Source organism: Octopus bimaculoides, chromosome 6, assembly GCF_001194135.2.
Source record: "Octopus bimaculoides isolate UCB-OBI-ISO-001 chromosome 6, ASM119413v2, whole genome shotgun sequence".
Lineage (NCBI taxonomy): Eukaryota > Metazoa > Mollusca > Cephalopoda > Octopoda > Octopodidae > Octopus > Octopus bimaculoides.
Window position 1 is genome coordinate 30,918,574 of NC_068986.1, and position 12,201 is coordinate 30,930,774.

Genomic DNA, 12,201 nt, shown 5'->3' on the forward strand with positions numbered 1-12,201 from the left:
TAGAAAGTAGGATTTTATTATTTGTGTTTTGTGACAGATACACAAACTGTAGCAGTAGAAGAGAGCTCAGTTGAATATTTAACTGATCTTGACTTTGCTGATGATCTTGCTTTGATATCCCCTTGTATTAAAGATGCAGAATCTTTGTTACAAGCACCGGAGAAAGCACCAAACCAGGTTAGCCATTACTGCAATGAGAGTAAGATAGAGTTTATCACGATCTCCTCCAAGTTAACTGAATTTAAATTGCTCAGTAATATATCCATCAAAAGCGTTGACGACTTAAAATGTCTTGGATCACATAAAGTAGACTCCCAAAAGGACTTTCGCATCCGCAAAGCTCTTGCTTGGGATGCATGTAACAGACTTGATAAGATCTGATACTCAAATCTTTCATCCATGTTAAAAGTTAAAATATTTAGAACACTAATTAAGCCAGTCCTTCGTTATGGATCAAAGACCTGGACCTTATCAGCTCTCTTAGAAAAACAACTAGATTGAACATATACCAACCTGCTCAGAAAGATACAGAATATCAGTTGGAATAACATCTATGGAAATCTGATACCAATATCCCTCGGGCTAAAACAGAAGTGCCTACAATCTGCTGGCCACTGTCATTGAGCAGAGAAAGAGGTTATCTCATCCCTGCTCCTATGGCATCCCTCTAGAAGTGTTTTCTCCAGGAAACTGACATTTCCAGATGCTATATTTCTGGACTCAGGGCTGGATGTTAGAGATCTGAACACAGCAATGCAAGACCATGTAGTGTGGAAAGGGATTGTCAATGGAATTCCAAAGGATGACGATGAGAGGAAAGCTATTAAATATTACTGTTTGCTAGATGTTCAGAGCCATTGTGGCTATCACAGATTGAAAAATCTGAACAGGCCTGAACACATATCTTTTCCTGACTGAGAAAGTAAAACTGTTTTTCTTTTTGTTGTCTGTTCCAGTCTTTCTCCTTTTCACAAACTACATCTTACTTATGTAGATAACTGATCTACAATTGGGTAGATGATGGATTTAATGTAGATAACTACAGAACTTCTGTAGCTTACATAGCAGTTAGCTGATCTATTTAGCTCTGGTTGTTTTTTGAAGCATCTGTTTTTGGCAAGTTAGCTTCTGCATAGTTACTACTACCTTTTAGAAGGAGAATCACCCATTAAAAAGCCGAAATGATATTAGGACAACACATCCATGATAATGACAAGGCAACTTTGGTTTGACCTTTAATTTAACTAATAGTAGAACTGTTTGCTTAATGTTAACATATTTAATGTTGGAAACATTAAAAAGCTAGCTAGAAATAATTATGTATAGAGTAAACAACAATTTTAGTCAATGGCTCGTAGTATTTTAATTTTGGCAAGTATGGGAAGTAACTCCATACATGTTTCAGTTTCATAATCTCATCAGTGACAGATTTTAACTATATTTGTTAAAGAATCACTAAGTAAACATACAAGATTGTCTACTGGTTAGTGTGGAAAAATAGAATTGTTTAGAGAATATACATAGAAGATTAAAAAGAAGCTGATAACATTACTTAGTAATAAATTCACAATTGCTAATAATAGATAAACCAAACAGTTTAATTATGGCTTTTATTGTTATATTACATAAAACAGCGTGTGTGTTCATGTGCATGTGGGTTTGTATATGTGTTTATGTGTAATAGAAAATTCTGAAAGAGTTAAGAAACTTAAAAATTATAGGGTTTTGTTGTTACTAATTGTGAGAATATGGTGCTTATCTCTTTCAAACAATATAACTGATTATGAAATTCTCACTATTCAGACAGGAACATAATATAAAACATGATTTGAACAAAAATCTTTAGCTTTATTATAGGTGAGGAAGAAAAGGTATGATATTATGAAAGGCAATTTCCTTAAATTGTAGTGTGTGTGTGTGTGTGTGTATGCACACACACACACACACACACACACAACTGCTCAATACGGCCTTGCATTCATACATTTATTATGCGTGAGATAAATGGGGTTTAGTCCTAAACCACAGTTTTGCTCGGTCAGCCTCTGGTTAATTGTACATGTTAGTGTATTGAAAGAAATGACCAAAGGACTGATTGAATGAAACTATAGACTGGGAATGTAATTCCTGTTTGCTTCCCATATAAATAAACATGTGTGTGTAAACTAGCAATTACACAAGTTACACAATAATGTCAGAACGATGTTGTTTCATCACCTAGAAACTAACAAACTATTTTATTAATATTTTAGTCCCGTTACACTTGTATTTATTTTGCGAAGACATTCATCAAAGTAATTCTTGATTGTATGTTGGGCCTTGCTAACAGATTTTATTATGAAATTTTAACCACATGACTTTGTCATCCTACATCTCTAGCTTTTGTTGCTCTTTGTTGAACTTTACCACCGTGCATCAAGCAGTAACTTATGCATGACATCATACGCAGCACACTGCACAATCAGTAATAATCATCTCATCCTAGGTGTAGGGCAGGAGTGAGGGTAAGGCAGGTGGTCGGTGACACACTTGCTTCAAATTGATCTTGGATCTACTTTTATAGTTTCCCTGAAATGCTGCAACACTACTAATTCTAACCGATAAATCTAGGATAACCAATTTAGCATTTTAAAATACAACTAACCTGTTATGAAGTGATGCTACTTCAGCCAATTATTTCTTTCTTCTTACTTAATTTATAACTTGCTTAGGAGGAAGATGGAAGAGTTCAGTATGTAACTCAAGTACGTAATATATAGTAATGTCATCAATGAAGTATGATTCTCCTTATTCTTCATTCAAGAACCAACTTTTGATCTATTTGGCAATTATTATTCTGTATATTGCAATATAGATGTTTAGGTTAATGTAACCCTTTTTTTATACTAATCTAGTTAGCTTCACAACGTAGTATTAAGTGATATTGCTAAGTGTTTCTAGCAGTTATGACAGTTATATTCTGAAAGTGAACATCTGTGTTATTGTTATTGATTAATTTGGACAAGTTACATATAAGAACTTAGACTGGTTTGGTGACAATAGAGGAAATACAGCTGCTGTTAGCTGGGAAATGACTTTTGTTTTAACAACGATAAATCCACATGAAAATAGAAATAAAGGAAATGTTGTCTGCCAGCTTGGTGTGAAATAGGCCAAGAAAGACTGTCACTCAGAAGATTTATGCTATCACAATAAACTGAGTGGGATGTGATGCTTTGATGACCACTGTGGCTTAAAAACCCAGACTAATTGACAAGGAGCAAAGTCAGAGATAAATTGCTCATTTATCTATGTAGAAGCTATAACTTGTCTGAGAGCAGCGCTACACTTGATATTCCTTCTAATGTCAAGGTTATCAATCAAGCTCCATTTCAGGGTCAGGTGTCATTCCCATTGCAATCTGTGAAGAAGAAAAAAAAAAAAAATTTTAATAAAAACAGGAGATAATATGCTGTAGATGTTGCTAATTTATTTATTGTTGCTAATTTATTTCTTCTCTGCTTTATAGTCACAAAGAATTGTCTCACAAGATAAAGTGTCTATATAGTTTTCTTGAACAAGTGCAGAGGAAATTGCCTATCTTATGACAGACTCAAAGGAATTTGCCTTTTGTCTGTTGCTGCCAAAACACTTGCCTGCATTATTGTCTCTTCAAACCTAGAGACTGCAATGTGTTTGCTGCAAGACAACTATTATACACATAACAAGTATTCCTTTAGTGACTTAAAAGCCTTGCAAATTATTTGGCACAGACAACTGTAAAATTAAGGTTAAGTTTGGTTACTCAGAAAAATGCATTGCTTTTGTTATAATTAATGTTATAACAGTATGAGTCGCCAAATGTCTTTGCCCTAAATTTAGTCACTCAGGTTTTTAAAATTCTCGTTACAGTTTGGATGTTTTCTTTGGTATTATAGCAAGTGTACTTGAGAGAAAAAAAGAACAAAACTGCAAAACCTTAGTGCAAGAACTTGTGTGGATATATTTCTTACTGCTCCTGATAAAACCAGCAACAAAATGAGTGTTGTAAAAATTGAAGTCACATTCCAGCCTGTTCATAGAAAACAGTCTCAGAAAATCAAAGGACAGAGCTTGGAAACAGTAGAGACTTCTTTTATTTATCTTGCCTGTATTTTCTCAATAGCTTGTGAGTATTTTTGTTGAGGTCAGCTACTAGATTTCCAAAAGTAACTTGTAGTCTGTGAGAAGGTGTGGGATTGCTGAGGAATTGGTTATACATCACTGAAATAAAGAGGATTGTGCTGTTGTTCTTACAACCTATCATCTGTCTGCTGAAAAATGGACTATGCAGAGCAGACATACCAATCAGGACACTCATTTATATATTTCCTGTCTCTGAAAAAACAAAGTTATGTTGCACAACAAGATGACAGGAACCTTAAGACTAAAGTCATTGTTTTAGAGGTCATCCTACATACTGCTTCATCTTGCTTGAGATTTTATTAGGCTTATCCTTCACATAAGTCGAGTGGTGTCTGCCAAAACAATTGCTGCACAATGACATGTGCACTGGAAAGAGAATAGGAGAACCAATTCAAAGATGCATTAGCATTAATATTGCTTCTAGGAGGGAAGGTGGGGAGGGATTCATGGCATTCTCCTCCTGCCAAAAGAAAATGGAATGCATCTAAATTTATCTTAGCTATTTATTTTGATTGTGATATTTCATTACAAAGGGGCATATAATAGCATCACTTAAAGATAATGCACTGATGATTAAACGTTAATTACTTCTGTTTATTTAATCACTTGCAATTCAGATATGTGTGCATATGAATAGAAAGAGATCTTTAAATTAGCCTAATACAGTAATTGACAGTATCATTAATGCCACATTTATTGAAGAATATTTAAAGTATATCTATTTTAACAAAACGAAATGTGTGCATTAAAGATCATATAGCACTAGCACCAAAATTTTTTAATATGGAATCGTATCTATCTATCTATCTATCTATCTATCTATATATATATATATATATATATATATAGATATAGATATAGGTGCAGGAGTGGCTGTATGGTAAGAAGCTTGCTTCTCCTCACATGGTTCTGGGTTCAGTCCCACTGTGTGGAATCTTGGGCAAGTGTCTTCTATTATGACTTCAGGCTGACCAAAGCCTTATGAGTGGATTTGGCAGATGGAAACTGAAAGAAGCCTGCCGTGTGTGTGTGTGTGTGTGTGTGTGTGTGTGTGTGTGTGTGTGTGTGTGCTCCCACCATCACTTGACAACCGATGTTGGTGTGTTTACCTACCCGTAACTTAGCAGTCTGGCAAAAGAGACCAGTAGAATAAGTCCTAGGTTTACAAAGAATAAGTCCTGGGGTCGATTTGTTTGACTAAAGGTGATGCACTATCATGGCTGCAGTCAAATGACTGAAACGAGTAAAAGAATATAAAAAAAGAGTAAAAGAATTTATATAATAGATCACTTAAAGCTGGAAATATGACAAACAGAACTTCTGGAGTTGTTGAAGTTCAATTTTTAATCAGAAATGGTCAGTGCAAGAAGTATTTAAGTACTGTACTGGGTGTGTGCCAATCTTGAATGAACTGGCTCTAGTTTTAAGTCTTGCATCTGCCAATGCCAAAGCAACTTTTTAAAATCTAATTCATATATTCACGGCCTCTGTAATAGAAAAGCTAAAGGAATCACTGTTCTCAATTTGAAATTCATGTAGGGTATCTGATATTGTGGAGAGAGACGTGAAACATTTCAGAGTTAAGTATGTTGCCTGTTTCCTCATTGGTTAATATTTTTAGAGTGACTATAAATTACATTTTGCAGCAATCTGCATTGAATCAAGGATTTTTTTAATATGAAAAGAAAGAAATCAATAAGAAACCCAAATAAAACCAAGGGCACTTATTATTTTATATATATATATCTTAACTTTTTTTTTTAAGGTTTACAATCTTTATGTAACTTTATTTCTGGTGAAATCTACTGTCTTTGTTTTAAGAAAAATTTTTTAATGAGGAATTTAGTAAAATAGCTGGTTATCTGAAACATAAACAAACAAGGCATTTTGATGGAATAAAAGAAGTTTGCATGATAGAACCAGGTGTGGTCTCAGGCATGTTGGTATCAAAAGGGTTAATGGTCTTAATCTAAACGTGCATGTAATGTAAGAAGAGACATTTTTCTCAGCCATTTTCTAGTTATTGACTTGTAAAAAATGGTCTTTTAACCTGAGGCTGAAAATAAATTCTCATAAAACTGCAGTTATAAGTTTCAAGTTAACTTTAACAATGTGTTGCACATTATGATTTATATAACTTTACTTAAAATGTGTTAAACTATTGAAATAGTCTGTTCAAGTATTCTAGGATTTTAGCATTAATTTTTCTTAGATATAAAATAATTCAGTTTTTCTGTACCTCAATCATCAAATACCTAATTTAAAAAAAAAAAAATTTTGTTTTAATTTGTTTGTTGTTTTTACTCCCCTCCCCATGCACTCAATCCTCCTTCACCACAAAACTCACTTGTTTGTTGGTTTATCCTCAGTGTTATATCACAGCAATAAACTTTAATATATTGTTTTTGTTGTTTTTGTTCCACACATTTTAAAGAATTTTGATTGTGAATCATTAATGAATGAAAAAACTAAAAACTGCTGCTTTAACATCTCTCTACTGAGCAGCTTGAGGTTGGCTTGGCTTGATTTTTGCTTGATTACTGCATTTCTCTTCCAGTTGAGAATGGTTCTTCTCGTCGCATTGGATCAATTGCTGATTATGACCCTATGAATAACCAATATGGCTCCCTTGTAGCAGACCAGGAGCAGACAGGTAGAGTGTATGATCCAGGTACCAATTGCTGAGCACGGGAACATTTCCAAGTGCTTTTTTCTCAACATCTTTATATAGATAAACAAGTATTTTGAGCTTCAGCAATCTATTCTGCTTTCTTAGTTTAGAGAGTGAATCTTTTCCTTTGTCTTCAAAATACATCAAATCTGAGAATATTTCTGAAGCATTTTAATACCTTTGGAAACAACTTGATTTGAGGATCCATCAAATCTTATTCTATGAAGACTTGGTTTTTTTTTTAGAGAATCAAACCACTGGCAGCATACTGCATCATGCATCACTAAACAATCTTAGATATGACTACCGTTTCATTTTCATTTGTTTTTTTGGCTTAAAACCACTCTTAATTCTGTTTACACCCTTTTTTTTTTTGCTGGCATTTATTGGATTTTAAAAAAATATTTATTAAATTTTTCTTATTTGGTTTGTTTTTATAAATATTTTTTATGCTTCATGGCTTTCTCCAATTTTCTTTTTGCTCTCCTGGAAACTATAAACATAGGAAGGAAAAAAAAGTCTTGATTTTTGTCTGAGGAATTTAATATCCAACATATTTCAACATCTTCTCCAACTGTCAGGAGTAAACTCATTAACAATTTTGAGCACAGACAAGTTTTTTAAACTTGTGTGTCCTGAAGCAAATGTCAAATTAACAAATACTTCACAAATCTTTAACAGCTTGCTTTAATATGCACCACTTCCTTGCTAACAGTTTAACCTTGGTACTTTACACATAACTAACGAATTCCTGAATAAATCTTAACAACTCAACCAATTATGTAAATGTGTGTGTGTGTGTGTGTGTGTGTGTGTGTGTACAGACATCTACAAAGTAATTAGACACCATTTTCGAAAGATTTTTTGTTTCCTAGAAACAAAATAATGTTATTTGATGCACTTAAAATACTTAATCTGGTATTTAGTAGACATGCCCATGTGCAGTTTTTATTAATTTAACTCACTTGGGCTTTAAACAGTAAGATGGGGGGTGTTTATTGACTTTTGAAATGTCTGTGTATAGCATTGTCGTCATCATCATTTAACATCTGCTCTCCATGCTGGCATGGGTTAGACGGTTTGACTGGAGCTGATGAGCCGGAGAGCAGCACCAAGTTCCAGTCTTATTTGTCATGGTTTCTTCAGCTGGATGCCCTTCCTAACACCAACCACTCCAGGAGTGTAATGGGTGCTTTTACATGCCATTTTTTAAATGACACTGGCAACGACCACGACTATGATTCATGAGTGGGTGCTGTTTACATGGCACTGGCAGCAACTCCAACCATTCATGGGTGCCATTTGCATGGTATTGGCCATGGTGATTCACAGGTGCCAATATACATGGCACCATTGATGACCATGTCTGTGATGCACAGGTCTCATTTACATGGCACCAGCAGTGAACGACCAGGACTACAATGCATAGGTATCATGTGCGTCATTATTATCATTTTTATGGCCACTTTCCATGCCAGCATGGGTTGGAAGTGTCCTTATGATCCAAGTCATTTCTTACTAGAAGCTGCAGCTCTCAGAATTGGTGTGGCACCATGTTGTATGGCCTGGTTTCTATAACTGGATATTCCCTTTTTATTGCCATCCCTTTTACAGACTGTTCTAGATGTTTTCTTTTCCTTGTGGTTTCAACTTTGGAAAAGTTGAATAAAAGGGACCTCAGGGACCCCATGCATTCTCTACTCATTTGCCATCTACTTTACAGTGTGTACTGGGTGAATTTTTGTTTTTGTATTGCTAGCATTCGAGAGATTGTCTCACTCACCTGTGAAGGAGCATGATTTATTAGCTTTGTGGCACCGGTACAGGAAGGATGCCGAGTCCTCAGTGAGCTAAGACATGTTGACCAAGGAGGAGAAATAGAAGGTGGGGTACAGTGTCAGAAGTGGTTGAGAGGAGCAAATGGCTGACAGTACTTGGTAACATAGGACACGTTCATCTACTCAGGTGACCAAAGCAGGAGCTAAAAGAGAACACACATTTGTACATGTGTGTGTGTGTTGTATATTTATGTACAATATCCATGCTGGCGTGAGTTGGGTAGTGTGACAGGATGTGAAAGGTTAAAGGCTCATACCTTGCTCCATTACCTCAGTTTCCATCTGGATTCTGCTGCTGGATGCTCTTATACTGAGTGCATCATAGAGATTATTTTTCCCCCACTGATCTCTACATGGTTTCTGATTGATTCACCAACCACTTTACAGAGTATATTGCTTACTCTGGTTACTCCCCACCTCCTGTGGTACGAGCATTAGTAAGGTTGCTTTATAGCTCTCAAGATTAAAGGGCCTCTGTGACAAATAGGAAGGGAGAATAGAAGAGAGAGTGAGATGACTATAGGTGAGGTATTGAGAGAAGTGGCATTCCTTTGATGAAAGTAGAAAAAGGGTCAAAATTAACATCTGATTAATATCTATTTGTTCAGCAATTTCCATAAAGGTTTTTTTATTTATTTGCTTTTGTTTTCATATCCTGTTGAAGTTAACATTTGCGTTTCAAGTCTGAAAGTGAGCTGAAAAGTGAAAAACATGCTTGCACTTGAGTGCACACATACACACAAACATACACCCATTGACTTTCATGTCTTTAAGTTGAATAGTGAAACACACACACAAAGCTGAACATGCTCTCACACACACACACGCTCACACAAGAACACACACATACGTATGTCCATTTTCTTTGATATACACAGATTTATACATACACAAATCTACACACAGATACAAACAAAAAATATGCATATGTATTTATGCATATATGAAAGATAATGGATGTATGTGTGTGTATTTTTGTGCAAGTGTTCAGCTTTATGTGTGTGTGTGTGTGTGTGTGTGTGAGAGAGAGTGAGTGAAGGTGTGTGCGCAATGTGTTTCGCTATTTAACTTATTGACATAAAAGTCAATGAGCACGTGTGTGTATTTGTATATGCGTACGAGCACACATGAGTGTGTATTTCACTTTTCAGCTCTTTTTCAGACGGGGCAAATGTTGGCTTTAACAGGACATAAAAACAAAAGTAAATAGATAAAAATTCTTTACAGAAATTGCTGAACAAATAGGCCTTAATCAGCTGTTAATTTTCACACTCTTGCTACTGTCATCGAAAGAATGCCAGAGGAGTTATGAAAGTGTGTGGCCTAGTGGTTAAAGTGTTGCACTCACAACCTAGTTATCGTGGGTTTGATTCTCAAACTGGCCAGCATGTAGTGTTCTTGAGCAAAATGCTTCATTTCACATTCCTCCAGTCCACTCAGTTCATCATCATCGTTTAACGTCTGCTTTCCATGCTAGCATGGGTTGGACGATTTGACTGAGGACTGGTGAACCAGATGGCTGCACCAGGCTCCAATCTGATTTGGCAGAGTTGTAAATGTATAACCCTGTGATGGACTAACCTTCTGTTCAGGGTGAATGTTGGCCTGTTCACCTAGCTAATGGGGTAGTATCATATGAAGGCTAAAACAATGCAAAGTGTATTGTGACTAGTGAGGTATAACATCTGTTCAGTGACATGATAAAAAGAGGTTGCACTATGAAAGGGATTAACAGATTTAGTATTGTGAAAGTGTGGTAATGGAGGGTTGCAGAAGAAATCGTGTTGGGAAGATTAATGGAAAGGGCAAAGGAAAAAGTAGTGTAAAGGACTTGGGAGAAAATAAGGACAGAGTGGTAAGGATGATGAGGTGTGTTGAATGGGGGGTAGGAGTATTGAGTGGTCTGTCACCTTGTAAGAGTGAACATTGCAGTTGGGATGGATGGAGAGGTGCGTGAGATAGTTGAATGTGATAGGAAGCCAGAGAACCTGTGGAAAAGGGGTCAGTGAAAGAGATGCATTGGTTGACCTGAGGCTGTAGTAGAAGACATTTGCTTGAGGTGACATGCTGTAGGGCTGAACCTGAAGCCACCTGGTTACAAAGTGAGCTTCTTAACTACACCATCATAGCTGTGCCTTATTTTAATTGCTCAAATGTGTGTGTGTGTGTAAAACTTTTTTTTTTTCCTTCTGGCAATTTCTAAAGCTCTCATCCACTGGTCATAGATTTTTTTAAAATTTTTTTTACCAAACATTTTCTTTTCTTTCTATGCAACTTTTTCTTCTTTTTTTAATTTCAATGTTTAAGAAAGTTTCTTCTTTTTAGTTGTGTATCCCCGATGTAGCAACAGACATTGAATGAATTACATTGACATTGTTTTAAAATTAATATTTGAAAAATAGAGTCTGATCAACATTGAAACAAAGGAAATGGTACCAAAACATGTTTTCATTGTCACCAGTTTATTATGGAAGACCATTTACAAAAAAACAAAAAAGAGTTACCTCCCTTACATTTATTGACCTATTTCATTTCATTAATAATTATTTTCAAACTACGTTCAAGACTAAGAGCATAATTTAAATAAAATATCTAGCATATTTCCGATAGGAAACACTCTGGAAAATGAATACTACTTCATAATCTAGTTCTTTTGATAATTATTATTTTTTTTCTTTTTAATTTTACCAACTAACTATTATTACCAGCCAGCATGTACTGCTCTCTCTGCAGTAGAATTTTCTTTGTGTTTGTCTTGTACATTTTTGTCAATAGAGGTATGTTGTTGTTGTTGTTGTTGTTGTTATTGTTGCTATTATTTTCTTCTCTCTCTCCTCCTTGTTACATTTGATGTTTATTTATGTTGTTATCAAGAAAGAAAAAAAAATGTATTCCTTTTTCCAGAACATACAGAGGGAAACAACACAACTGTGGCTTTCTCAATTTCAGGAAAAACAAAACATCAAAACAAAAACTGCATCACTTCATTGTTTTATGTAGTCTGTTTTTTTCTTTTATACTTTTTACTGTTTTATTAGTTCTCCTTTTCTGTTTTCTACACTCTGATAACTACATAGCTATCACTGAAATATTCCAGAATTGAAGTTTTACTCTTATTAAAACATTTTCTTTAATGTATGCTCAATTTTAACTGTTTTCCTCCTTGTTTTTCAATTTTTAGCTCCTGCACACCCACAGAATCCGTATGCTGGAAAAGGGGTAAGTGTTGAATTTGTAATATCTTGTAAGGCTATCTTAACGAAACATACTGACTCTTGTTGACGTCAACATGTTTGCATTCTGTTTTCTCATGTTTATATATAAAAAGGTCTCAAAGCACCTTCTCTCTTCTTGTGGATGTTTTTATTCAAACATCCTTGACGAGAGAAGGTGCTTTGCACTATGGTAACATATATTGGCTTTATCTTTTTTTTTTGTTTGTTAGAGTGGAGAGCATGGTTTTTACTTCTAGTTCTCTAAACCCCAACCACTTTTCAGTGTAGGCTGGGTGCATTTAATCATCCCACT

The 12,201-nt window shown here is 35.2% G+C and overlaps 1 protein-coding gene across 6 annotated transcripts in view; it reads left to right on the forward strand.

The window, feature by feature from the left end:
• The window catches only part of LOC106869356 (LIM and SH3 domain protein Lasp), a 153,910-nt gene extending 141,940 nt beyond the window's left edge, over nt 1–11,970 (forward strand). For 3 of the 6 annotated variants that reach the window (XM_052968675.1, XM_052968670.1, XM_052968671.1), the window contains 2 exons: nt 6,722–6,835; nt 11,855–11,970. In XM_052968675.1, coding sequence (XP_052824635.1) covers nt 6,722–6,835; nt 11,855–11,955 — 215 coding nt within the window. In that variant the 3' untranslated portion in view covers nt 11,956–11,970. The remainder of the gene's footprint in view (nt 1–6,721; nt 6,836–11,854) is intronic. The other 3 variants (XM_052968672.1, XM_052968673.1, XM_052968674.1) reach the window with 1 other exon arrangement.
• The last annotated feature ends 231 nt before the right edge of the window (nt 11,971–12,201 follow it).